Consider the following 27,697-nt stretch of genomic DNA (forward strand, 5'->3'; position numbering starts at 1 on the left):
AAAAGCACACTAATTGCTAGCACTGAGCTTGTTGGTGCTACAGAATTTCAGCTAATGCCTAAAAGCTCATTACCATCGAGGTCAACAGTTAACGCTCACCTTGAATTAATCTTAAGCTGAAGAGTGATAAAATATCAAATCGTCCATGAAATCATTGTTCCAAGAGTCACAGTTTTGCCAAAACTTTACAAACTGTATTTTTCCAGCAGGGCTTTGGACCTTCAAGGAGGATGATAGTGTGTCACAGAAGCATTTTCATTGTCATCTGAAAGTAAAATTTAAGGCTTTGATTGGAAAGGACAAAGAAAAAATGGAGTGGATCGCAAATCTTGCATAACTATTAATCTTGTTAGATATCGATGCCAAGAAACTTGACCCTTTTTCACATGACCTACTTAATTCATTCAGGCTTGGTAAGCAGGCGCTCAGAGTGTTTGGCCACTGGTGCGTGTCTTGGGGGATGACCTCTCTCTAGACACACGCATACACAAACAGACACACACCTACACCTACATACACTCAAGGAAACACACAAAGCAAGCAACACACCTAGACAGACATACTCACACAAGTACATTTAACCAAACACACACAACCACACACAAACACTTGGCTGTATTGCTGTTCTGCAGTGGGTGATTTATTACACTGAACTAAATACCCATTGACACTTCATGCTTTTAGCCATCCCATTGACCTGGCTGGTGATTATCGATTCCCTCTGGTCGCTTCCTCCTTCTCTCTCTCGTCGGGCCATCGTTTTAATGCCACGGCCAAGTTACGCCCATTCTTCCTGTCTCCCTCATGGCCTCCAGGGTCTTGGATGAATAGCTTCGTCTCCACCACATCCATATCACTGCTTTAATTAAGATGCTCATAGCTCAGATGGAAACAACTGGCTCTGGAGAACAAATTGGTGCTTTTATGCCAGAGTTTCGAGACAGTCAAACGGCAAACTTTGGTCCCGTGAGTGCACCCGTAGACATTTAAATTCGTCATAGATTTTTCTTGGCATTTAAGAGATCTTATCTTATCTTATCTTATCTTAGTCGTTGTGGTAGGGGGGGTTCAGTGATGTAAAAGACCCTTTTGTAACCAGAAGAACCCTTATTACACAGAGATCCCGCAAAATCGACGTAAAGACTCACCATTAAGTCACCTTTGCTTTTTTTTACACTGAACCAAACAACAAATAAGCAAAAGAGGCATGACAGGCATGACAAGGAACACGATGTCAACGTCTGGTGTAATCCCACCCTTTTTATCAATTCTGCTCTGTTACTATCTGCTGCTTAAAGGCAAAACAACAATGACCCCTCCTCCCCATTCCATTTTTGTACGTTTTATGCAGATGGTGAGGTGAAATAATAGCGCAACATTCCAGCCTAGAGAAGACAGTGTTAAATAGGTTAAAGTCACAGGTTCAATCTCATGGATTTACACTTTGCACTCTAACTTTTACTCCTTTGTCTGGTTTTACTTTGTTCTATTTAATTTCCCTCCTCATTGCCTTTAAGTGCCTGAATGCATTGTTATGAATTGCCGTTGTATTTGAAAAGTACCATGCAAATAAACTTGCCAGGTCATGGCTCACCTAAAAATTAAAGGCATTGTTTGTCTGATAGGAAAGGGGAGTAGATCCCTCAGCACATGTGCACACGCTCGAAGATACATTACACACACAGGAATTGCTATTTGAAGTGAAATGATTTAACAGTGGTGTCCTCATTCAAGATTGAAAAATGCATTACATTACAATGTCTCACAGCAAAGCTTTTACAGTCTAGTTTGCTTGCGCTCACTTAATGAAGCTGGTAATCAAAGTTTAGAAAATTTAATCCCATTTTATCCAGAGTAATTCACCCCCTGGGCACTCTAGTAGCATTGAAAGATGTAGAGGAGTGTAAAAACAGAGAAGCATGAAGGTTAACCAGCGTCTTTTCCCTGTCTTTATTAGAGGACGTTGCGATCATTGCTCAGTAATTGAAGCGTAATTGGTTGTGAAGCAATATGGCTGCTACTTCCAAACAGATATGAGGTAAACATGCTGTGGTGGCTCTGTGGTGAGGAGGTGACAGGCTGCTGTAATTGTGATAAATTTGCAGTCCTTGTCCTGGCTTTTCGCTACACTAACTACAGATGAAAGGCGCAGCATGGCAGAGGCAAGGGAATGTATCTTAAAATACTCAAAAAATTACCCTTTCCTTCTTTCTCTCAAGGTCCTAATCTCTGCCCCATTTTTTCCACTCTCTTATCATGCAACATGACTGAATACAGCTCCTCAAGTTTTAATGCAAGACGTCTGGAGATGAGCGAATGCACATTCCAGATATCAGACAGACACAATGTCTCAGTGTCTGTCAAAGGCATCAACAAACACAAACAGCCCCTAACCTGTGTATGTTTCTCCTGCACTTACTTTTCAGTGGGAAGAGGTGAGTGGCTACGATGATGCCATGAACCCCATCCGGACGTACCAAGTCTGCAATGTACGTGAGCTCAACCAGAATAACTGGCTACGCAGTGACTTCATCCCACGAAAGGATGTTCTCCGTGTGTATGTGGAGATGAAATTCACAGTGCGTGATTGCAACAGCATTCCTAACATCCCTGGTTCCTGCAAAGAGACCTTCAACCTCTTCTACTATGAGTCTGACTCAGACTCAGCTACAGCCACCAGCCCTTTCTGGATGGAGAACCCTTATGTGAAGGTGGACACTATTGCCCCAGATGAGAGCTTTTCTATGCTTGAGTCTGGACGGGTGAACACAAAAGTCCGAAGTTTCGGGCCATTGTCCAAAGCCGGGTTCTATTTGGCCTTCCAGGACCTTGGTGCTTGCATGTCACTTATCTCAGTGAGGGTCTTTTACAAGAAGTGCTCCACAACCATCGCCAACTTTGCCATTTTCCCAGAAACAGCAACTGGGGCCGAGGCAACTTCCTTGGTCATAGCGCCGGGAACTTGTGTCCCCAATGCCCTGGAGGTTTCTGTGCCACTGAAGCTGTATTGTAACGGAGATGGCGAGTGGATGGTTCCCGTAGGAGCCTGCACCTGCTCTGCTGGGTTTGAACCAGCAATGAAGGATACACAGTGTCAAGGTGAGTGTTTTCACAACAGATATCTAAAGTCATTTCTGTTTGTGATGATTGATTAATCTAGAGGGTTAGAGTGACAGATACCTCAGCAACGGAACTGACCCAAGCGTCAATGAATCTTTATTTTACAAATCTACAGAATGGTGTGCTATTTTGTAACTTATTCCACAGTCTACCTTCCTTGAGGATGCTGGTGGGGTTAGGGGGATTTCCCCATGGCGATCAATAATGTATTACATTATTACTGCTGAGAAAAATTATATTTGCATTTTAGGCGGATACTTTCTGAAGGTTCTATGCAAAGTGAATTACAATGAGAGGGTAGTAGAGGGTGTAGCTGAAGGACACTTCATCTGGACATATGACTGTTGTGGACACGGTGATTGTTGGACAGATTGAAGCGGTGTTGTTTTGGCTACAGGTTACAGCCTCTATCACTAGATTGTCCACCTGCCACATTATTATGAGCCGTTTATTTGCCTTGTATTCTTTGACACAATAATCCATTGGCAATACAGACTAGATGACATTGTCAGCAGGCGACTGTTCACTCCTCTGACCTCAGTTTTGCCTAGCAGCTGGTTGCTAAATAAATCGAAATGCAGGAGAGGCTGTCTGTTTCTGAGAGCTGTGAGGTTCTATGATGGTTCCAGGTCTGATGGAAAACATGACGGGTTCACAGAGGTTGAGAGCAAGGTGAATTCAAACACCAAGGTCTCGGCTGAAATGGAGTGCAGGTGACAGCAGGAGGAGAGGGAAGGATAAATGGAAAATGTGCCTGTGTTAAGGGGCACGGGGGCGTAAAATTAGGCTTGGGGTGTAGGTCAAACAGAGACAGCTGAATAAGTGCGACAGAGGGGAGTTGGCAGGGTTATTGATCAGTGGGCTTGATTTTGAGATGTCAGTGCATGCACAGTTTATGTACGGTTTTTGTATCATGCTTGCCTGCCTGGGTTCAGAGGGCTCATTCCTCCTCTTGTAGCAGAGAGAGGTGAGGCTGATAAGACCTTTTGTACAATGCCCATACTGGTGATGAGGCAGAGAGCGGATGGACACTCTACTCTGGCAGCTTCTAGCAGACCCTAAATATTGAATGTGTGCTCACCTTTAGGAGGAGAGTGGGTATGTTTTTGTGTTTGAGGGAGAGAGCATAGTAAATCTAAAGTATGGTGTGTGTGGTTAAAAACTCATTTGTTTGTTCCTGGCAGCTCAAGGTTAAAGCCCTGGTGACTGGGCCCTGATAAAATGTTCTCTAATCAAGCTTCACTGGAAACCACAGGGGATAAATCTCCCTCTCTTCTTCTCTTCTCACATCACTTCTCCTGAGGTCCACTCTCCCACTATTTTACTCTTCCTCTATTTAACTCCGTACTCATTTTTCATCATCTCCTTGCCATGACTCTTCCTTTCTCTGCTTTTCTGTCCCCGTTCCAACATGCAGCATCTCCTCCAGCACCACCACCACCACTGTTGTTCTCCCTTTCTCTGTACTCTTTCTCACCTCTCCTTCTCCCATTGCTTCCAAATCCGAAGGCCGTTGCTCTCATTAATACGCCACCAGAGTTACAGTAAGGATGTCTGCATTAATATTAATCGATGAGCCTTTTTTTTTTTTGCCTTTCCACTCATTTGCTGCACATTTTTCACCCCCAATATTCTTTACTTTTTTTCTTCATGCTCCACACTTTCCAATTTCAGCATACATTCTAATCAGTTCCTTAAGCTCTATGTTCTGCATGAGAGGATAAGACACAGGGGAGTGGGGAAGAGGGGAAAAAGCGCCTGCAGGATTAGCATTTTCTATGCCTCCACCTCTCCCACCTCTCCCTCCCTTTTTCTCCAGCCCCTTGTCTCTCTTTCTTCCTTATTCTTTAGTGGTTCCTCTAAGGGAAAATGGATGAAAGGAGGAGGATGACCCCTTTACTCACTGGGAGTGATTGATCAGCACTTTCAGCCCTTCCCTGAAAAATAAGCTTATTTAATGGGAATGCTCCCTCAAAATCTTTCATTAGGCTAACATGTTCAAAAACTAATATTCATCCCCTGCCAGTTGCTTGTAGTTTACTTTGTTGTGTGTGAACTTGAATTAACTCGTATGAGTCATGATACCAAATCGAAGTAGCTGTTCTAAAACTCGAGGTCATTTCTTATCTGTCTATCAAGCGGTACTTCCTGTTAGTCAGTGGTGTGGATGACTGTGATTAATGGTGGAAGAACAAATACACTCAGTGCTAATGTACACAGTGCAGTCAACTGGTGGTTTTGTGCTAATATTGAACTTTCAGAAACAGGAGAACAGCAGGGGCAGGAAGTGGTCTGCTGTAGATTTGACCTCCAACCTTGGTTGTTCTCCACAGGGAATGAAAAACAATTGTAGAACCTATGGTGATAATTATCATTCAGAGGGACAAACATAGCAGTCTGCCCTTGACATTGACGAGCTAACGCACTAGTGGGTCAGCTAATCATCGGGCCCCTGTAAACTTTGTCTGTCTTACCTGCTCTCGTTTTTTTTTTTATGAAGCACTGCGGCAAACTCATTCATCTTTTAACGAGACAATTCATCAAAGATATGGAGACTGCCAAAGTGTTCTGGATCACAGTGCCGCTGTTAGTGTTTCCTTGTGTGTGTGCAACTTATCTCTCCCAAGTTATAAACGTCCAAACAGCTGCTATGAATGGAGATAGGGCATTTACAAAGGTTAGCAGTGTTTTCATCTGATTAACTAGCAATCAAGAACCAGTTCATGTAAAACTATGTTGAAGGTAGTTTTATGTAGGTCTGTACAGACTTCTGTCTCAAAGACAGAACAATGCAGACATACTTTTAGAGAAAAGCATCTCAACATTGAGTACACTGAAGTAACAGGATGGTGTGTGTGTGTGTATGTTGTGCACAGACCCATCTTTGTGTGCACATCAGCATGTACTATATGTGTGTGCCACTGATTTCTGCGTATCTTATATGTATTTAATAAAAGACTGAATTCAGATGAAAGTAACATGCCAGTGTTTTGGCTCTGAGGGTCGTGTATGTAATTTGGGTTGACAGTCTCTTCGTGCGTGCATGGGTTTATGCAAACAGCTACATGCTGCTGAAAAAGCCCACTGCTTTTCCACTGCAGTTTCCTGAAGTTGCCCTTTCCATAAGTGAGGGAAAGGAAAACATGTGTGGTTATGTGGACAAAAACAAATCATGTACACATGCATGCATACATGTGCATAAACAAACACATGGTAAACACATCAAATAAGAAGTTTTTGTCATTTGTACCAGTGAGCTGGAACAGTGGTTCAAGTGCAGGCCATGTGACCATTAAATTATCCTCTATAGTTTAGACATTACATCCTGTTGTAAATGCTTGACTACTAGAGCTAAGGATTAGTGACGATTTTGTACTTTCATTCCAGAATGAGAGTGGCCCACTGCCCATTTGGAAAATGTGACAAATGTAATATGAATGTAGCAAAAATAATAGAAATTAAATAGTTATACACAGTCCGTCAACTGCTCCGTGGCTAAACCATTCAATTTTGTGTCAACATATTTGTTATTCAGTTGTTATTCACACCTTTCTCTCTCCATTTTTCTCCTTTTATCATCAGCTTGCAGCCCTGGCACGTTCAAGTCTAAACAGGGAGACAGCATCTGCTTGCCCTGTCCAGCAAACAGCCGTGCCAGCTCTGGAGCATCCAGCGTTTGCTCCTGTCGAAACGGCTACTACCGCTCAGACACTGATTCTCCAGACTCCCCCTGCACCAGTAAGTAAAAACGACTTTCAATTAACTATATCACATCAACATGTTTGAAAGACATAGTGAAAACATGAAATGCTGTCATTGCAATCCTTTTGAAAACTTCGGTGTATTCTTGTTCTCAGTCAAAATGCAAAAATGCGTTTACAGGTCACATTCAAGCAGTAATCAGATGTATTAGAAGCCATAAAAGAAATGTCATTATTGTGTGATAAATGTTCTCCAAAACTTGGGAAAAGTTGTGCCCTAAATGGCCCTGAACAGCATGTTCTCACCACGCCACACAGACGGCAAACAAGTCTGCTTGCTTTCCCAACGTTATCCAAAACTTTATCATCCACCGCTCCCTCACCCGCCTCTCTGTGACTCTCTTCTCAGTGCCGCCACCCCTTTACAGAAGCACAGCAGAGAAATTTTTCTAGTAACAGTGCCTTCATTAAGAGCAAACACGCGCACGTAGGAGCTAATTCATTTGCTATTGAAGAGAGAAGATCCTTTTTTTTTGCTGCTGGGGCGGGGGGCTGATTCTCCCACAGTGCAGTGAGAGATAAGGCACCGGTAATTGGATAAGAATTGCCAAGGCTCTGCCAATACTTTGTTTCGCTCGTCCCCCCCAGCACTGAACACACACACAGACACACAGACACAGTGGAAATGAGCATGCAATTCAAATTTGAACTCCTGTCCTCTTTTTTTCTGAAGAACTGCTGGAACAGTCTCTTGTTATGAGGAAGAAAAACATTTTCTAGTTAATGCATGAAAAATGTACTAATGCCACAGCACAAGGAAAATTCTTGGGTCATGAATTGCATTGATAGCGGCGATGGAGTAATGAATGTATGTGTATATAATGATATGTAAACTGTGTTTTGCAATATGAATCTTTGTCTATTGTCAGTTTGTCTCTGTACTGTCACCAAGACAAATTTCTTTACACCTATTGTGCATGGAGATTAAATTCATTCTCATTCCAAACCCATTTTCCTCATCTCATCCACGCTTTACCTCCCTTTTGCAGCTGTTCCCTCTGCACCACGCAGTGTCATCTCGAGTGTGAATGAAACCTCGCTCGTGTTGGAATGGAGTGAGCCACGTGACTTGGGTGGCCGTGATGACATCTTCTACAACGTCATCTGTAAGAAGTGCCTGCCCGAGCGGGGAATGTGCTCACGGTGTGACGACAATGTCGACATCTCGCCACGTCATCTTGGCTTGACCCAACGCCGTGTGGCTGTTCGTAACCTACAAGCCCATACACAATACAGCTTCGAGATCCAGGCAGTCAATGGTGTTTCCAACAAGAGCCCCTATACACCTCACTTCTCTACAGTGAACATCACCACAAACCAGGCTGGTAGGTACACCTGCAGCCTTGTGGCTACCTGTCAAAGATCAATATTGAACTTGTAGGCACTGCCAACTGTAAAGGCTAGAAAAAGATACAACAGAATGTCAAAGAATACGTTCTGCACTTAAGAAGTAGGGATCAATTTCTTGTATGCATGTAGGAGTGTTACATATTTCCCTTTGAACAGGGATTGAGGGAAGGAAGGAAGGAAGACATTCTTCTGAATGAGCTTAGAAAGGGACCTTTTTCACACGCCCACAGCATGCTCTGTGCTAACACTGCTGCAAATAGCAATAGCGAGGCAGTGTGTATTCAAAGTGTTGAACCCTCAGTATTCTAGCTGCCCACTGCTTCCAACCCACCGCTCCTCCATCCCACAGCAACAACAGTAAGTAGGCCAATGTAGCAATCACTGCAAAGTTGACATTTTTTGTGAAGAGAAAACTGAAACCCAACTGATGTATATAGAGAATAACATAGGGTTGTAATGATTGTGCGTGTTGCTTATAAGACATATAATGTAAATTGAATTTCAGGGTAATTGATTGTGGGTTAAAATAGATAGGTACGTGGGTAGGTAGGAAGATCATTTTTGCAATTATTAAAGTAATTTGCTCATCTTAGTTGGTTCGCTTTACCTTAAATGACCTCAATAAGCTTCAGTGCTCTTGAGCTTACTCTACACATTTTTTCTTACGAGTTGGTCTTTTTGTTGAGGGCTCTTAAGTTGTGCCTTGGATGTGTTTAGCTATGTTAAATTTACTATTTCTGCAGGCTTAGACAACACCAAGGATTATCCTTTGCCCCTTCCCCCATCATCTCTCTCTTCTCTCTGTGGCCTCGTTCTCTTCACCTCTAACCTTGTGTTCCTGCTTCCCCTCTGTTTGTGGGTCTAGGACCCAAAGGTCCCACAGGGCCCCATGTGAGGGCCTCATTGTTTTACAAGGGGTTTGGCACAGGGCTGACAGAGACCAATGTCCATCTTTGGGTGCTTGGGGTCAGTTGAGTGCAGAGAGAAAGGTGAAAGGAAAGGAAGGGGCAAGGGAGCATCAACTGTGATCAGATTATCCCCTGGTGTAGTCCCAAGACCATCCCTGCATGTGCATTCACCTTTTAAGAACCAAAATAAATACGAGGGCGGTGATAAGCCCCAGAGGCCACCTCCATGGTTACTGCAACGTCTTCTCCCAGGGGAGGGCCCCTAATCCCCTGGCTAGAGTAACCAGGGATCTGCCTAGAAAGCATTGTCTTCTAGGGTGGAATGAGAGACGTGGAGGACCACGGTGGATGTGGCTGGCATGGGAGGGAAAGAGGAAAGGAAAGGGTTGAGAAGCAAAGAGAAGGAGAGAAACAGAAGGATGGTCGTGTCAGAGACAGCAGAGGGAGAAAGAAAATGCAAGGGGGAGGATCAAAGAACTAAAAACCGGGGATTAAAACGCTTCAAGAGAGAAGACAGACTAAGACAGAGCAGAGATGGAGGTCTACAGTGGTGAAAAGGAAGATGAAAAGTGAAGAGCTAGAGAGGACAGGGAAAATTATAGAAGGTGATTGTGTGAGTATAGGAAAAAGTGAGAAACTTTATTGTTGAAGAGAAGATACGACTGGCGATACACACTTATGAAACAAAAACAGTGTTGTTGACTGGGAGGAGGGAGTGAGTCAGAGGGACAGAACAAGCCTCAACTTAGAAAAGAGGAAAGAGAGAGAAGGAGGCAGACAGCAGTTGGCCATTAATAGGCACATGTGATCAAAGCATGAAAAGCTCAGGTGGGTGGAGTGCCAGTATGTTTTATGGTCTTCTATGAGTGTCTGTGTCCACATGTGTCCATGCATGTCTATTTGTGTTGTTTTGGTCCACATTATATAAATCATCTTGCACACATTCACACTGATGACAGTATATGCATGTGCAGTGCTAAATGCATATGATTTCTTACAGTTAAGAAGGCTACAAACAGAGGAAAACATGACAGGACAAACACCTCCTCTAGCACATGGAGCAAAAGTGCAGCAGTAGCTCAGCATGCACATGGTTAAATTTGAGAAAAGTCTACATCTGTCTGTGTGTGCTTAGGAGCCAGCACACAACACAAGTTGGTGCATGGTAGAGGGAACTGCATGTACCAGAGGCTTATCCATCAGTTTTGCAGTTTGATTCTCTTGTCACAGGAGAATTAGACATCCCCTCTCCCTCCCCATGGACTCTGAGAGGGAGAATTTGAGCATTAGTGGGGAATGGTTCTGCATACTAACTACTGACCAAAGCTTTTCACAAAGCTCACAGCCTAAGACTTTGTATTTGGCATTCTGTGAACACACAAAGGGCATAGAACTTGAAAAGACATAACACAGAAAACGATAAATAAAGCGGATTTTCCTATTTGTTTTGCCCTGTGTAGCTCCGTCTGCAGTGCCCACAGTTCACCTGATGGCGGCCACAGCGAGCACCATGAGCCTGTCCTGGCTGCCTCCAGAGAAACCCAACGGAATCATTCTGGATTATGAGATTAAGTACCATGAGAAGGTAAGCAGCAATGTAAGTCAACGCCTCTAATTCAATCCAATTTCATTGACTTGCATGGTCGTGGTTTCATCTGTGTTTCTGTAAATGTGGAAGACAATGCCTCTGCTGATAAACACATGGTTGCAGCGAGACAAGTCACCATTTCCAATCTTAGCTTGTGTGATCATTCTCCCCTATTTAGTCCTCTCTTTCCATCCTTCTATCCCTTCCCTCTTTCTCTCTCTTTTTCTCCTCCCAATCCTTTTGCGATATTTCTATTATGCCGTGCCCTTTTCTGTACTCCTAATTCCATCCTTCTCTCTTGCCCTCTCTCTTTATCCCCTGTCGTTCCTCAATCCATGCATTAGAAAGTTTCTGTATTTTCCAAGGGCCCAGAGAGTTGTGACTAGATTGGCCTCAGGGACAGAACAAAGGCGCTCAGTGTATATCTGCTCTGTTTGTTGTCTTGTCCTCCTCCCATCGCATTGACACATCAGATACAATCTGTCTCTCTCCATTTCTCTGCCTCCATATTGTTTTCACCCACCCGCATGGTTAGATCGGTCAGCCGTGTCAGGGAGGATAGAGCATCAGGGAGGGGATGATGATGAGTGGGACACAAAAAGGGGGCTGCAAATTGGTATTAATTTCAGCACTTACTGTCCCTGCAGGATCAGGGAGAAGCCATCGCCCATACAATGACTGCCCAACGGAGCAACGCCCGCATTGAAGGTCTTAAGGCTGGCACACCTTATGTGGTACAGGTCCGTGCACGAACAGTGGCAGGTTACGGCCGTTACAGCAGCCCAGCCGACTTCAGCACCAACCTTCAAAGTATGTTACCTACTTCATTACCCAGGGATATATTGGGATAATTGTGGCTTAGCAGCAATACCTCTATAATAGTTCTATGCATAAGCATATGAACATAATGGAGGCTCAAAAGCTTATAGAGCTAGAATGTCTATGTCTATTTTTCATGTAAAAATAACTGAAATCCTCGTAGAGAAATTGACTTATGATTTGCTGAAAATCTACCTTTTCCTAGCAATCAGTCAGGGTACAAGCCTCACTCTTGCTCTACATCATTCTCATCATTAAGCAGACAAAGAGGAAGAACTGAATAGTCTAACTTGCAGTCTTCTTAAATGCATTTATAGACCCAGGTTGCTCTCTATTCTGCATTCTCCATTAATACGGCCTGAAGAACACAAGGACATGGTTTTACCTACATATATAAGAATGCACTGACATACTGTAGGTGTGAGAGGCATACGAGCCTATATAGAAAGACTCATGGCAGAGCACACAGAGTGACACAGTCTTCAGTTGTACGAATGGATTGCAGCTTGTGTTGGTGTTTGTTTGTGACAATTTTCCCCAGTAACCACTTTATCTCTTTGACCCCTAAAGGCGACCCTCCAAAATCATGGCAGGAGCAGTTGCCACTCATCGTGGGTTCTGCCACCGCCACCTTGGTCTTCATCATTGCAGTTGTGGTCATCGCTATCGTCTGCCTCAGGTCAGAATATAACTCCTCTATCAGGTTCTCGAAAAAGTCACAGCACGTCAATGAGCATAAGAAACTAGAGTGGCAATGGTAGATAACAGGGAGGCAAAACACCTCTACACTCGTTTCCTTTAGTCGGGTCTACAGAATATGTTCAGACAGCGAGGACGAGAAACATTTGTGGAAAATATTTTTCCTTCAAGTTGAAAAAAAAAAATTGAGATAGCTTCAAATGTCAACTTTGTTTGCATGTCCTCCAAACCACCCCAGAACAGTCTCAGCGGACTGCTGTGCCACCTGTGAGGCCACTGAATGCCAGATTAGTCTTCTGAATCTGTGAGTAGTAAACAGCTTTGGCCAAAATGCTACTATGCTCACTGGACACAGCATGGTGGAGCAGCTGTTGGGCCTGATAGCCCTGCCCTCATGGCCCTGCACTCAGAATCAACTGTGCGGTTGCCCGACCACAAAGAACCCAGATGCGCCCCTGTCTGCTGGGCCCAATTGACTGGGAAGATGTGAGCGGCTGTTCCGACCTTTCAAAAAGTCTGACACTGCATCAGCTGGGCCTAACCACACTCGTTTATCCTTATACCACTCATTTGTCAAGCAGCAAATGTAGTGCGTGTGTGTCTATATGTGTGAAAGGTTGGCACCCACCACTGACTGGCACCCACTGGGTCCCTTCCACAAGCCAGTTCAGGCAGCGGCTGACAAGCGTGGGCATCGGTCACGCTAGACTGAATAATAATCTCCCTGGCTCCCCCTCCTCTCCTTATCCCTCCTGCCTCTTCGCTCTCTTCTATTTTCACACCGCTACATTGTGTCTCTCTCAGGGTCTTGGCTTAGCCGCTGCTCCAACTGCCACAGACGAAGGAGAAAATAGTAATAATACAAAACACAGAGCTTCGGCATATTCCGGAACCGAATTAGAATTTGAAATAAGATGCAAATCACCATCGGGTATTATTGCCCTGGTTACTGGTTAGACAACAAAGGAAGCACATTAACATGTAATTTCAACAACCCAGCCCCCTCACTCTGTCATCGTCTATGTCCCCTCCTCTGGTGTAGAAGGGGCATAGGCAGTAAGATGAGGATACAGAAATTGAAAGACATGGGTAAAAGGGAAAAGAGAGAAGTGAAATGGATAAAAAAAAAAGGAACGAGAGAATGATAGCAAGAGAGTAAGAGTCCACGAGAAGAAAATAAGAGGCAGACTGAATTTAAATGAACAGTGTGATGTCTGTAGGGCAAGGAAGGCGAGAAATGCAAGACAGCTGAGCTTGCTGTTTGAGTCTCCTTTTGTCTCGGCAGCTCATTTTGGGGGTACCGACAGTGAATGCCTTTCAATTGCTGCTTCAGACAATGGTATGATATCCTTTTGTTTAGACTTGTGTTACAGTCCCCAAGTATGAATCATTTTCCACCAGGCATTGATCCAATCTCTATCTACAGTGTATCTCTGGCTTCCAATGCAAAAAAGACAAAACATCTTCTCCAAGCAACACCGTAGTGTGGCTACATCTCTGCATGCATTATTAGGGATCTGTTTTCTCCTCATGCCTTTGTTACAGTATTTGCACCCCGCTGTGTGGAGTCCACGTGACTGAGTTTGTGTTGTCATCTTTCTCAACAGAAAGCAGAGAAACGGTTCAGAATCAGAATACACAGAGAAACTGCAGCAGTACAGTAAGTCTCTTTGCTGAGATACCCCTCCTTTTTGCAGTATTCACATTCCAGCAGCAGTATTCTTATACTTCAGCTTAGCAATACATGAGCATCCTCAACTACAAAGAATCATGATTGATCATCGAATGGAATAATAATGTATTATTCTTGATTCAATCTATACTTGGTTGATAGAGTATTTTTCAGAACTTTACGTAGTTTTATATGTTGTTGACATTTTGTTTGATAGCATAAATTCACTTTCCTGTTCTTGCTACTGAATCCCCGATAGTAACGCCGGGAATGAAGGTCTACATTGACCCCTTCACATACGAGGACCCCAACGAGGCAGTGCGCGAGTTTGCCAAGGAGATCGACGTCTCCTGCGTGAAGATCGAGGAGGTCATCGGCGCAGGTAACCCACCAAAGCTCCTGAGCTACAGGGGGAAGACTGCTAGTCACCTCCAGGCCATACCGTTAGAGGACTTCACACCAAGCGGTACTTTCACTCAATTCATCGCTAGCCCTCTCCTTGCTCCCTCTCCTCCCACACTCGTCACCTCTTAGGAATCCCTTTCCAGTGTTACAGATGTCTCCAACACTATCCTGGGTTTAAAGCATTACTAGCTACAGTAGTTATTAGTTAGTGGGACCCAGTCCTGTTTACCTTTGCATCTAGCTGTATACCTATTGTATGGTGGATTATCATTTCACCCCTGCCCCAAAAATGGAGCCCAATCCTGGAACAAGAGAGATTAATAATTGTAAAATTACATTTATTTAGTTTGTATGAAACAGCAGTCATTTCAAACTGATTAAAAACTTTCTTGAATCTATTGGAGGCAAATTTTGGACAATACAAGACTACAGCCCCATGCAGAAAGGATTTATTTCTCCAGGGAGAAGAGAGATTTTAATCATGCCAGTGCATATGTGTGGTTTTCTCTTATCTCTCCTGTTGGTATTAATTACAGCTATATCGTTTTTTGGCACATTAGTCTTCCATTTTTTTTTTAGCTTCCTATACTGTCAAAACACTTTGTGCTTTACGATGCAAGTTTTTGCACATCATGTTCCCATTTTTGAATTTCCAAGTTTTGAATTTCAGCACTCGCCTGCATTTGAGTTATGTGGGATGTAATGAAAGAATCGAAAGTTATTCACAAACAGTTGATATTGGAAGCCCATGTGGAGAATCGGACCCCACAGGCCTGTCGAATGGGTTATGGCTATCTTACGTTACATTTTTTTAATGTGTAGTAGCCAGGGGAATGTGCTGGGTTGCACAAAGCAATTCCTGTTACCAAGGAGCACAGTTAATATTTATCTCCTGCATCCCCCTGAAATATTAATTAATCCTGTCTGGATGGGGCTCAAGATATTAAAGTGTTTCAAGTCCAGGATTGGCAGTCTCTGACCCTGCCCAGTTTTTAGTGTCTTGAGAACCTCTTTATTAAAGATGGCTTCTTCTGGATCACTACCTCTATATTTAACCCAGTCCTGGCACCTTCCTCCACTGTGTGGTTGTGTCCCCTCCTTTAGAAACTCTCCCTAACATGTGATGTTGTAGATAGTAAAATATTTTATGTATTTGATATATTTGATAGTAATATCTCTGCTCAAAAGCTGCAGGACTGTGCCAAGTGAGATTGAGTTTTCTTAGCATTGTATCTGAGCCAAAATGGAGGACGTTGTGATGGCAGAGATGGGAGTTCCTACTACTGCTTCTGCTACTACCATTACTACTGCTACTACTACTACTACTACGACAGCTCTTCTACTGCTGAGGCTACTACTTGAAACCCGTCGCTTCCCAGCATTCGCCTTTAAAGTGACGAACCCTCAACCCCTGTCTTCCCTGTTCCCCTCCTCTCCTCTCCCCCTTCCTCAATCCATTCCTCCATCCCCCCCATTCCCTGCCCTCTCTCCCCTGACTTCCCCCACTTTGTCACCTTTGCACCAATGGTGACACACATTGCTCTCATCACCTACTTCTTCTTACATTCTTGCACACGCTTGGTGTAGACTCTAAACGTAAACCATCCACAACCCCAAGAACTCCCAAGCTTCTGTCTCCACCTATCTCCTCCTCCTGTGCTCACTTCTCCAACCCTTCCGAAGCATAGCACCACCCCCCCTGATCCCTGTCCCTTTCCTCCTGACCCCCTCACCTCCTCTCACATTACTCCTCTTACATTTTTTTTTTTTTTTCCAGTCTACATATTCTCACATTCCATCATAATGCCTCACACTCACCATGCTGTTTCTTTTAATCCATAGCTTAACAGCGCAAAGTCACTCTGTGCCCCTCTATCACCACCATCCCTTGACATTGGCCTAGAGTCCTGGCTTCTCTTGCAGTTACCCCCGCCCCCCGTCCCACCCTCCTGCTACCCTTCCCTGGCTCCTTGGTTCTAACCAGTTAACTGTCCCCTCTCCCCTCTTTTCCCCCACTCTCCTCCACTCTTCCGTCATGCCTCTCTCCCCTCCCTCTTATTCCTCTTTTACCGTTTCTCTGGCTGTCTTACCTGGGCTCTCGCAGGAGAGTTTGGGGAGGTGTGCCGCGGTCGCCTCAAGCTGCCTGGGCGCCGGGAGATCATCGTAGCCATCAAGACTCTCAAAGTGGGCTACACTGACCGCCAGAGGCGAGACTTCCTGTCTGAGGCCTCCATCATGGGCCAGTTCGACCACCCCAACATTATTCGTCTGGAAGGTGTGGTCACCAAGAGTCGGCCAGTGATGATTGTAACCGAGTTCATGGAAAATGGAGCACTGGATTCTTTCTTAAGGGTAAGAAAAAACAGGCCAAAAAAATTACACACTAGAATAGAGCTAATATTAGCTACTCTTTATAAAGATGTACTTTTGATTTTATCAATACTGCAACACTGTCCAACAAATAAACCCATCCAAATCTGCTTGATCTTGCTTTTAGTTATCTCACTTTCTTTGGAGCCATAAAAGGTCTTCTTAAGCTCTGCTGCACATCCCACAATTGATATCTGACAATTGCTGCATTCAGGCAATTGGTGACATTTACAAAGAGCTCAGTCTCCAATGAATCACTGCCTCAAAGTCACATCATACATTGTCTGCCCAAGAAAGGGGAGTGATTCAAGGAGAAATAGAGAGGAGACAGCTGATAGGTAGAAAAGAGAGAGACATTACATTGTAAAGTGATGGGAGATAAAAGATGTAAGTAAGCGGACATATGCAAAAAAAAAAAAAAATCACTGTAAAAGACACTGAAAAAAAAAAGAAAGACAGGCAGGACAAAGTTGAAAAGGAGGCAAACGTATATTCTTTTGAACATACAACCTTGATCTAAAATCCAATTTATCCTTGTCATTCTCTCTTTTCCTTTGCCAGCTCAATGACGGGCAGTTCACAGTGATCCAGCTGGTTGGCATGCTGCGTGGTATCGCAGCAGGCATGAAGTACCTGTCAGACATGAACTACGTGCACAGAGACTTGGCTGCCCGTAACATCTTGGTCAACAGCAATCTGGTGTGTAAGGTGTCTGACTTTGGCCTATCTCGTTTCCTCGAGGATGACCCTACAGACCCCACCTACACCAGCTCCCTGGTGAGTCAGATCATATATGTGTGTGTATGTGTAAGTGTATTCATGTTTAAAATCAGCATTTACAAGGTGCTACATGTAACATTTTAACATAAATACATCACTATTATTTCATTTTACCCTTTTTTTCTATTGGTTTCACTACATTGCCAATGAGACTTTACGAGATCCTTAGCTGACAAATTACGTGAATGTCTTTTATGAATAATTCTATCTGGCTCCTATTCTCAAATGACACAAAATTAGCTAAGCAGGTTAAGGCACACAGGAAAGGGTCCTTTGAGATTGAATATAATTGTCATAAATGAACATGAGCTCTGGAATAAAGATAGGCAATCTCCTTCGGACTGTATATAGAAGTTTGTGTGCTACTGCGTCTATTGACTTCTCAAAACAGGAAAGGGGTGCTAGTCTTTCCGTGCAACTTAGTAAAAGTTTTCTGCATATGTTACAGTGGCAGATCATAAAACAAATGATTCAGACTGATTGACTTATCGCTTACAACATGTATGTCATGTTTGGTAAGGCAAAATAAAAAGCAAAACCACCCAGAGCAATGTTAGGAAGAGCGAGCGATGACAAGTCTCTTGGTGACAGGAAGCAATGTTAATTGGGAAGTGTGTTTTTTCATTTGAGAGACACTGTTGCCAATCGCCTTGGCTACACTTCAACTTGTCAGGTAGTTTTATGAAAGGGTTCTATGATGGTGATATATTGATGTTGAAAAATACAGTCTGTAGCACCTTAGTCTTATAGCTTCACATATTTGTACATATCATTATCTGTAACCGTGTTACTAACCTTGTGTATATGTGGTGTTTGGGTTCTACAGCATGCACCCATGTGCTGTGCATCAACATTTCCCTTAGACTGTTGTTTTCTCACCCTCTCTCTTCCTCTTGTATGTGTGCGACCCTGTGTTTGTGCTCCATCCCTCCAGTATTTCATGCTCACCTACTCATTCGCATATCCACAGGGTGGAAAGATCCCCATTCGCTGGACGGCTCCCGAGGCGATTGCATACAGGAAGTTCACCTCGGCCAGTGATGTGTGGAGCTACGGCATTGTCATGTGGGAAGTGATGTCGTACGGCGAGCGGCCGTACTGGGACATGAGCAATCAAGATGTAAGAATTGCTACTTTAAAATTGTGTTTGTTTTCAACCACTTTTGCTGTCGCTATACAAAAGCCATTCTTTTTCTACCCTCAACTATGACTCGAAGCTAATGTTTCTCTGGCCCTTCTTTCCTATGCATTCCCTAAAGCAGTTTTCTTGCGTATCTCCGAATTTCCCATCATTTTCCTCATTCATCCTCTTCTGTCCACCCTTACTTGCTCTTTTCATCGACCCATCTCTGTTTGCGTGTTGTCTGTCCTCCTACTGCACCATATTCTGTGATTAGAAGTGAGTATGATTTCTCTGTCATCCTTCCTCAGGTGATAAATGCTGTGGAGCAGGACTATCGACTGCCTCCACCCATGGACTGCCCCACAGCACTGCACCAGCTCATGTTGGACTGCTGGGTGAAAGAGAGGAACCTGCGACCCAAATTCACTCAGATTGTGGCCACACTGGATAAGCTTATCCGCAATGCTGCCAGCCTCAAGGTAGTCACCAACAGTGCACAGTCCACTGGGTAAGTTATAATATTGTGATATAAAAAATATGTTCAGTTCGTGTGAAATACGTTCAGAATCAGTATGAAAGTCAAATGCAAAGCATTGTTTCTCAAATGCCAAATCTTCTATCATATTTGGAACTGGTAATTATAGACATAGATTTTACCTGTGATGCTATTTCTCCCCAGAGGTACTTGCTGACTGATCTTTATAAAGGGCAATTATGTCTAACCATGGTGAAATCATTATGGATATTAGCACTTATTGCCTTCTGAAAATCTTCAATAGTTTTCCTAAGTCATATGTTTGAAGAGACCTGCTGGTCTCGTGTGATAGATTAGTCATTAGTGTATTGAATAAAGTCACTTGGCTTTTCAGCCGTGAGAGTGCTGGTCGAGCCATTTCATTTGCACCTGAGCCAGAGTAACCTCGATAATGCTTTCCACTGTGCAAATATTCCTTATCCAAGTTGATACGGTGTAAGTGACTCACTCTGACTCAGCTGTAACAATCTCTCAACACACATAAAGTGAAGATTTCTTCCCATACAACTCTTTAGTTCTCACAAATGCAGCCGGAGCCATTATGCAAATCCAAATTACCATCGCTCAATACAGCCCTTAAAGCAACTCACTCGCCGACTGGGAGCTCAATCAATGATGTCACATCTACATTTAGCTGCGCTACCTCTCTCCACAACCTGTTTCTTGGAAAGAATTTGGAGGATAGAAGGTGGCAGAGTTGGAGTGATAGGGAGGGGGGTGACCTACCTATCTGTCCCTGCATCAGGGTCTTTCTGTCTTGAGGGAGGGCCGCAGACAATCCTGGTTTGGGCTCATGGGGGAAACCAGGGTCTCGGTTGGCCACCGGAGTGACGTTCTTAGAAGATTAAGCTTGCGGTTAATTAGCTCGATTAAGGCGATGCAAAAAAGAGATGGGAGCGCCTTTTAATTAGCCACTAACGAGATTTTAAACGGGCCAGTGGAGAGGTGGCCTCCTGCCGACAAACCTAACAAAGGAGGAATGAGAGATGATACCGTCGTCCTGGTCGCCATTGAAGGGTGGCTGGAGGTTAGCGAACACGGTCGGGAGTAAAAGTCCTTTGGCTGTGTGTGCATATGTAAACTTGACATGACTGCGTATTGCATCTTGGGTGTAAAGTGTAAGGAGCAATTGAGCTTTGCTGACGTTAGGCTTATGGCAACAGTGCCACAACTTCATGAGTCATTTCTGTGTTCATCAGTCTACCGTTGAGCTACTGTTGTAAGTGCTGAAAGTCACACCTCAGAAATGATCCACATTCAATATCTGAAGTTCATAAAATGCAAAATAGCCTAACAGACCTAAACCTTTAGGAGAAACTGCAACTGCCCCAACCATTGACCTTGGATTTAGGTTCGGCCTGTCTCACTAGCTAGGGTACAATATTACCCTGCTTTCCCGCTGTGTTTCTGCTTGTGGCTCACATGTGGCTAACACTGGTCTGGACCCTTTTGAAGCCAACTTAAGAGAAGGAGGACCAACAATCCGCCATTAAGAGAAGCCAGAGTCTGGCGTTAACGACGGCCCGAGGCCTTGGGCTCTGAAGCACAGGCCTTATTAAAAATCACTCCATCTACACCACTCAATGGAGCCTCTGTATCACTGTTATTAACTCCCCCTCCATGCCTTTACTCTTTTCTCCCTCTTGCTCTCTCCATTCCTCTTTTAATTGTTAATGAATCTAATGCCATCAAAAAGGATGACAGAGATCAACAGAGCAGAGAGGAGGGGAGACAGTGGTGCTCTTTCAGTTTGCCTGCTCCCTCATCTGTTTCTCCTCCCTCACTTCCCTGCACCTCCCTGCTTCCCCCTCCACCTCCACCTCCTCTCTTGTTCATCCGCTCCATTTCTCTCTGAGTTGTAGCACAGTTTTATTAAAACTCCCAAGGTGGCCTCTCTATCTACAGCATTGATCAGCACAGGGGTTTAGCTTCTTCTTTAGAAAGGCCCTTTTGGGCTGTCAACAGGTGTGCAGGAACATGCAAAATACACTTAAACACATTTTCAGGAATACACACACACACACACACACACACACACACACACACACACACACTGATTAAAGAATCTATCACATGACAAAATACAGTATATCCATATACACACAGAGGCACAGTCAAACATTCCTTCCACGTATCGCTTGTGTCCGCAGGTTCATGAGTCAGTCCCACCATGCAACCTCACACATGTGAACAACATCTGTGTTTACATTCCACTGATATTTCACCATTGTCATGAAGCATTTTCCTAGTATGTCTTTCCACTTCTGTGGAACTGTGTTGCACACATCTTTTTTGTCTAGCCAACCGCAGAAGATCTGTTCTAGAATGAGCATATGCATGTACAGTCAAAGTACTGCAACAACAATGTCCTATAAAGGATACGGCTTATGAACTACTAGTCAAGTCATGTTCTTACGGGCAGCCCAAATCTCATTTGAGCTGTCCAGCAAAACCTCTTACAATCCAATCTTCCCTGATCAGATTGAAACCTTGTTTGTAGGTGATTTTAAAGTGCAATTGAGTACAACCACCCAGACTGGATTTCAAGTGAGATTTTGTCCTGTTGAGGTTTCATCTGGTTCATATAGGAAACATGGGATATTCTGGTTTTGTTTCATCAGGGATTCTGCCAAATAAATGCATTCTTGACTAAAAATTGCCCACTTGGTTAGTGTGATACCTGTTGCTGTAATGGTAGGAAATGATTACAGTTTCTTAACAAAAATCCGATGTGGCTCCTTTTGAATTACAACGTGGGTAGCCATCGTTCAAGACCAGATTTGACATCTGCTCTTTGAACACACAACATCTCGCCTCACCAGCTGCAGCGCCAGCATCCACCACCCGAGCCTCCAGCCAGTCTCTCCACTGTCATAAAAGTGCCCCCACCCCCCCCCATGCCCCCACCCCTTGCACACAACTCCTTACACATGGAGGAGAGAAAGGGAGAGGAGAGGAGGAGAGGTGGAGAAATGGAGAGTTGGCGCTCAGTGGGGGGCGTTTGGGGGTGAGGTTGGCCGGTAGAGGCAGTAGATTGACGACCTTAACCCACTCTCTCTCTCTATTTCTCTTTCTCCCTCCCCCTCCCCAATGTAGGGTATCCCAGCCCTTGCTTGACCGCTGTGTGCCAGACTATACCACTTTCACCACTGTGGGGGACTGGCTGGACGCCATCAAGATGAGCCGCTACCGTGACAACTTCGTCAATGCCGGATTTGCTTCCTTTGACCTGGTGGCCCAGATGACAGCAGAGTAAGTGGAGAGGGAGTGGATTCAGCTAATCAGGCCTAAAGTGATTGACTGGGCTGTGTTTGAGAGTTAAATTAATGTTATACAGATTGACCTTGAGGGAATAAAAATAGCCTCATGGCTAAGTTAAACAAGATATGATGCGGGGGGTGCAGTCCTGGGGTAGGATCAGACATCAAATGGATAATGCAAAGGATAAAGAAAAAAAACACATATTACTATACTGGCACACTTAACATTCCGGAAATACATTTAATGTGCTATGAAGAAAGATCTTGCCTTGAAGACTGACAGTATTATGCCTTTTATTATCATGTGTTCCAGTTTATATACACGTAATGTAGTATACAGAGAACACTACTTGCCTAGAGACACAAGAGAGATAAAGCAGAGGTACTTTATGAAAAAACAATGGTGTTTCTATAATTTGGTATGTATGACCAATCAGGATGAGTTTGCTGTGTAATAGTATGGATTACGTAATCAGGATGGGACTAGTAACAATCACCTGCCTCAAAAGTGAACAAATCGAATACGCAATCAAACAAATACACAATTGAGCAGTGCAGCACAATTTGTCAGCAAGCACTTGTAGCTGCTTCCTTAACTACAATCTCCAGTTGACCTTGACGACTCGCCCACCTGCTGCCATGTTTACTAACAGGAAATGATGTAATGGAAGTCATGGAAATTGGAGGCCAGTGATGATCAAATAAATGAATTAGGATTATAATGATAAATAAATTATCCTCATTAGCTCCGTAATAGGCAATGGAGGTGGGGGTAATTTGTTTCAATTTGGCCAGGCTGACAGGTGTGGTGTACTGTGGCTCTCTGTTGCCCTTAATGGCCAGTAATTCCTCTAATGGCGCCCATTTATTATCATTTCATCCTCCATTGCTGCACTGATGGGGATGGCGAAATATGAAAAAACAAAAACACACCATTTGTTTGTGTGAAATTGCAATGATGCACCCATATTTGGCTTTAGAGAGGATGGATGTGCAGTGTAGGTTTGGGTGTGTGTGTGTGTGTGTGTGTGTAAATAGACCATATATGTGTGTGTGGATTTTGGTGCGCACTTTTGCACTATAATGGATGGGGCCACAAAGTCACTGGGACAAGCCAAGTGTATAGTGTCTGCGTATAATATTAGATTATCCAGTATTTGTGTGTGTGACTGAACGGAGAGGACGCAGACTGTGGCAGAGCCCCAACAGTCAGCTAATCGCTCCCCCAGACGCCGTCCGCTCTCTCCTCAGTTATCGACTGGGGAAATCAAACAAGCGAGCGGAAAAGATAGGTTCTCGTGATATTATTATACAGTGTTAAACCAACATGGCCATGATGATTAGATTATGCTGTCTGACTAATGATGGCTAAAGCAGGTGCGCTCTCCCAGGCCTTTTTAAGGGTGTAGTAATGTCAACAGTATATCAACATGTTCAGAATTTCCCACTGCACCCTCAACCCAAGGTTAAGACAGTCTACAGATCCCACTGTAGCTGGTGTGAAACCTAAAAGCCTAAGTTACACTTCCCAGCCTCATTTGCCGGAGTTTTTCCTGGACATTTTTAAGCACTGAGAAATGCTGTGCTGCAGTGGTCGAGTTAAAGCTGATTTACCAACAGATCTATTCTAAGTATGACTGACAGGCTCCTAACGGAGAAATCTGTCAAGTATCTTACAAAAAAAGATAATGCTGCTTCCCTGTTTTTAGAACTAAGTGGCAGGATGGTGTGGACTTTGTGAAGTCTGCCAGCTGCTGAACAGTAACTAAGTTTGCTCTTTAATCATTAACTATCACATTATGGCGCTTTGACTCTCTTCCTCTTGCCCACCTGCCAGGCAACAGAAGTATGTTACATTAACAGCAATATCCACCATAGCTGGATGAGTGTCTCCATTTTGTTGACATTCCCTCTGCCATTTAATGGTTGCTTGCCAAGTGGCTCGCCTGCCCCCGTTCCCACCAGGTTGAGCGTGTGTTTACTTGTGAGTGAAAAGTGAAATCTGCACTTCAAATTCGGCCGTGTGATATTTGTCGACTTTTTATTTTTTTACGACCGAGCCACCTGTTCTTATTTTCCTCTCCTTTCTTCTCACTCCACAGGGACTTGCTGCGGATAGGGGTAACATTGGCTGGCCATCAGAAGAAGATTCTTGGTAGCATTCAGGACATGAGACTACAGATGAACCAAACACTTCCTGTCCAGGTGTGAGCGACAGGACACACAGACCGATGCAGTCAAAGGACAGCCAGACAGGAAAATGGGGGAAGGAACTGTGCCAGAGAGAGCCATTGGAAAACCCTAGCTGCCTGACCCATCTCTGCCAATTAGATGCTATGAAACTGGCTTGCAGTGCCTCTGACTATTTTTTTTTTCTTGATTTCACTACCACTTCCATTACCTGTTCCTGATTTTTTGTTATGTGTCATTGTTTCTTTTTCCATCCAATCAGAATTTGTGTGTTTTTGAAAGAGGAAAAGGAGTTACCCCCGTTATGTCCCATGCGTGCCTCACCAGCTCTGGTGTGGGTTGACGTTTGCATGCATGTGTGTTTTAGTGAGGTTGGCCTTAGCCCTGTAACTGAAACGTCACACTCTGATCCTCACACAAAAGTCCCTCCCCTTGACCTCTCAACCCAGCTTTGATGGACGTTATACATAGTGAAGAATGAACACCCTTGTATAAAAAAAAGTGAACAAATGTTCACACACATAAAAAACAAAAACAAAAACAGAGGTGCTTTGGACCCACAGGAGATAGAGGACAGTTCTTCCCCTGATAGAAGTTGTTTTACTGTGCACGTGTCGTTCTCCATCTTCATATTGAAGGTGTGTTATCTAAAAGGGCACTTGCTGGAAAAGGTTGAGGTGGTGGAAAGGAAGAGGAAAAATGATGGGCTGAGGTCAAAGGTCAAAAGGATGTCAGAGGTCAAAAAGGTCAAAGGAAGGGCAGCCACATTTTTGGACACTTGTTTTGGTTGCCAAATCCTCAATAGGTCATCAAACGACCTCTCCAACCTGACATCAGGATAGACTACAGCTTGGGATCACCTGCTCATCAACTGTGTTTTTACACATAAAAATATTTTTGTTTGTCCATACACCATCTTTTTTTTCCCTTTTTTTGGCTTTCTTACACATTTTTGGGAGATTTGTGGTTTCAAAATGGCCGGTCAAACCTAAGTACCCCCACTGGACGCTTTCTGTGATTACGGGGAGACGAAGACTGTGGCAACACAATAGAAAGACCACTTGGCCTTTTGTGTGCGTTTTTGTATGTGCGTGTGCGCATGTGTGCGTGTATGTGTGATTAAGTGTGCTTGGATGTGCGAGTGTGTCAAGTTGCACACAAGTATACTGTACAATACAGCTTCCGCTATTTGCCACCATGGAGAATTAACGCATGAACTGAACCGTGACAAGGAGCAAATATATCTGAAACAATTACGCTATATTCTGTGGACAACTGTTAAACATTCTTTTTTATTGAATCCAAAAAATGATCTTAGGACATTCACACAGATATATATATATATAAAAAAATATAACATTTTTTATATGTATATATATATAGACATGCATCATGCAGAAACTGAGAGAGACCATGACGGACACCTTACTTTCTACTCTCTGGATTTAGAAATAATCAAAATTTTTGTTTTAATTTCTTGACATCCTGCCCTATGTATTTATTTGTACCTCGCCCGCTAACCCCTGCCCCCCATCAACACCCACGTGGACTGTAGGCCATTTGGTACGGTGGACTCGGAACAATCAGAAGGATGAGAAACTCCAAGAGGATTCACCTAATAAATTGATGATTATTAAACAAAAGAAATTGCATATAAATTGGATATTGTATTTTTGTTGTTGTTCTAAACAGCCTGTACATGTTTTGTAACAAAAACACGATAAATAACAAGAAAAATGGTGTTTTGACAAAATGGAAGTGCTGTTGTGAAATGTTTGATTCGGAGTGAAAGCAACAGAAAGCAAAGGAAGAAGAGAGAAGAGGATGGAGGTCAGGAGGTAGAACGGAAGAGCTGAAAACATCCATGGTTAGAGTGTTGGTAATAATGTGTCACCCTTTTGCTCTCCGTCCATTGTTGTGTGAGTGTCTGTGTAGGTGTGTTCAAGTCTGTGCGTGCCACCTGAACTGGATATTACACCTCCCCAACCCACTCACATTCCCAACAAGAGCATTTGTGAAGCGTCAGGCTGATACTAATAGTTTTCCAGGCACATTTTTGTCTAACTCAAAACCTCCTGCGAACCATCTCTGTGCTTTACCTATGTTTTAATTGTAGTTATTTACCATAAGTCTACCATAGGTCCAGAGAGGATGCAGCCTACCTGCCAATCATTTCAATCACCTCAGAGGTGGAGCTTCATCACTTAGACCTGCAGTTTGCCTCCCTGCAAAATGATCCTCATCAGAGAATCCAGAGCTGTCAGATGAGAAACCTATTGGTCTTTGTCTGTCAGGCCGATTAATGCAGCAGCCAATCTGGCACTGCGAGGATACGAGCATGGAGCAAATGCAGACATACGGCAGGCTGACCTATCATTATTTCTCTTCATTTCCTGTCTGGCCTGCAATCATCCTGTCTCAGCTCGGGCTGCTGCATGATTAGTACAGTGCAGGATCAACAGCCCTGGCACGCAGACAGCCAAAATCTGCAGGCCCCCTCATCCTAAATGATAGCAGCTGCATCACAGAGACCATACTATTTGCACTTCTCACAGAGAGGGGTGTTTGAAGGTAGCGGATTAAGGGATGGGTCTGCGTCACTGATGTGATTTTCCAGACAGTCTCTATATTGTTTGGGTTGGAGCTGATCAATGCAATATGTGAATATTATTAGTTAGGTGTGTAATGGTAGTGTGATGTTACTGGCCATGCAGTGTGTCTTGCCATATTACCTTTGTCAGCCTTCAAAAGTCATGGAGGACATTATGCAAATCAACAATGTGTTTCTAGTTTTATATCGTTTCATCTTATTCCACATACAGACATTTTCACTCCGTAAAGGGCTTGCTAACCTGTAACAGTTGTTGTACCCAATCAGTGAGTCATTTAACTGTTGTGTACTCAAACCTTACAGGAAAAAAAAGTCTCACAACCTTTACTTTTTTTCATCTAAGCATCAGTTCATATTACAGATAAAATGGCTGAGAATCAAACGGGCTGGTATCGTCGGCATGACTCGCTAACACGATGAGAAACTCTGGAAAGTGCTTGCTAGATGAGCAAACGTTTTTTTTCCTCGATATCACTCAGTGCAGAATTATTTTGTTTCCCTCAAAG

At 43.7% G+C, this 27,697-nt stretch overlaps 1 protein-coding gene across 8 annotated transcripts in view; it reads left to right on the forward strand.

Moving 5' to 3' along the window:
* LOC139203086 (ephrin type-B receptor 3-like) overlaps nucleotides 1–27,407 on the forward strand; it is a 61,030-nt gene extending 33,623 nt beyond the window's left edge. Inside the window, exons 3-16 of one of the 8 annotated variants that reach the window (XM_070832740.1) lie at nucleotides 2,427–3,099; nucleotides 6,703–6,858; nucleotides 7,871–8,206; nucleotides 10,600–10,736; nucleotides 11,375–11,537; nucleotides 12,117–12,225; nucleotides 13,853–13,905; nucleotides 14,165–14,383; nucleotides 16,427–16,674; nucleotides 17,254–17,469; nucleotides 18,443–18,592; nucleotides 18,904–19,103; nucleotides 22,227–22,382; nucleotides 24,493–27,407. In XM_070832740.1, the coding sequence (XP_070688841.1) occupies nucleotides 2,427–3,099; nucleotides 6,703–6,858; nucleotides 7,871–8,206; nucleotides 10,600–10,736; nucleotides 11,375–11,537; nucleotides 12,117–12,225; nucleotides 13,853–13,905; nucleotides 14,165–14,383; nucleotides 16,427–16,674; nucleotides 17,254–17,469; nucleotides 18,443–18,592; nucleotides 18,904–19,103; nucleotides 22,227–22,382; nucleotides 24,493–24,601 (2,925 nt within the window). In that variant the 3' untranslated portion in view covers nucleotides 24,602–27,407. The remainder of the gene's footprint in view (nucleotides 1–2,426; nucleotides 3,100–6,702; nucleotides 6,859–7,870; nucleotides 8,207–10,599; nucleotides 10,737–11,374; nucleotides 11,538–12,116; nucleotides 12,226–13,852; nucleotides 13,906–14,164; nucleotides 14,384–16,426; nucleotides 16,675–17,253; nucleotides 17,470–18,442; nucleotides 18,593–18,903; nucleotides 19,104–22,226; nucleotides 22,383–24,492) is intronic. The other 7 variants (XM_070832743.1, XM_070832742.1, XM_070832745.1 and 4 more) reach the window with 7 other exon arrangements.
* The last annotated feature ends 290 nt before the right edge of the window (nucleotides 27,408–27,697 follow it).

Source organism: Pempheris klunzingeri, chromosome 6, assembly GCF_042242105.1.
Source record: "Pempheris klunzingeri isolate RE-2024b chromosome 6, fPemKlu1.hap1, whole genome shotgun sequence".
Taxonomy (NCBI): Eukaryota; Metazoa; Chordata; class Actinopteri; order Acropomatiformes; family Pempheridae; genus Pempheris; species Pempheris klunzingeri.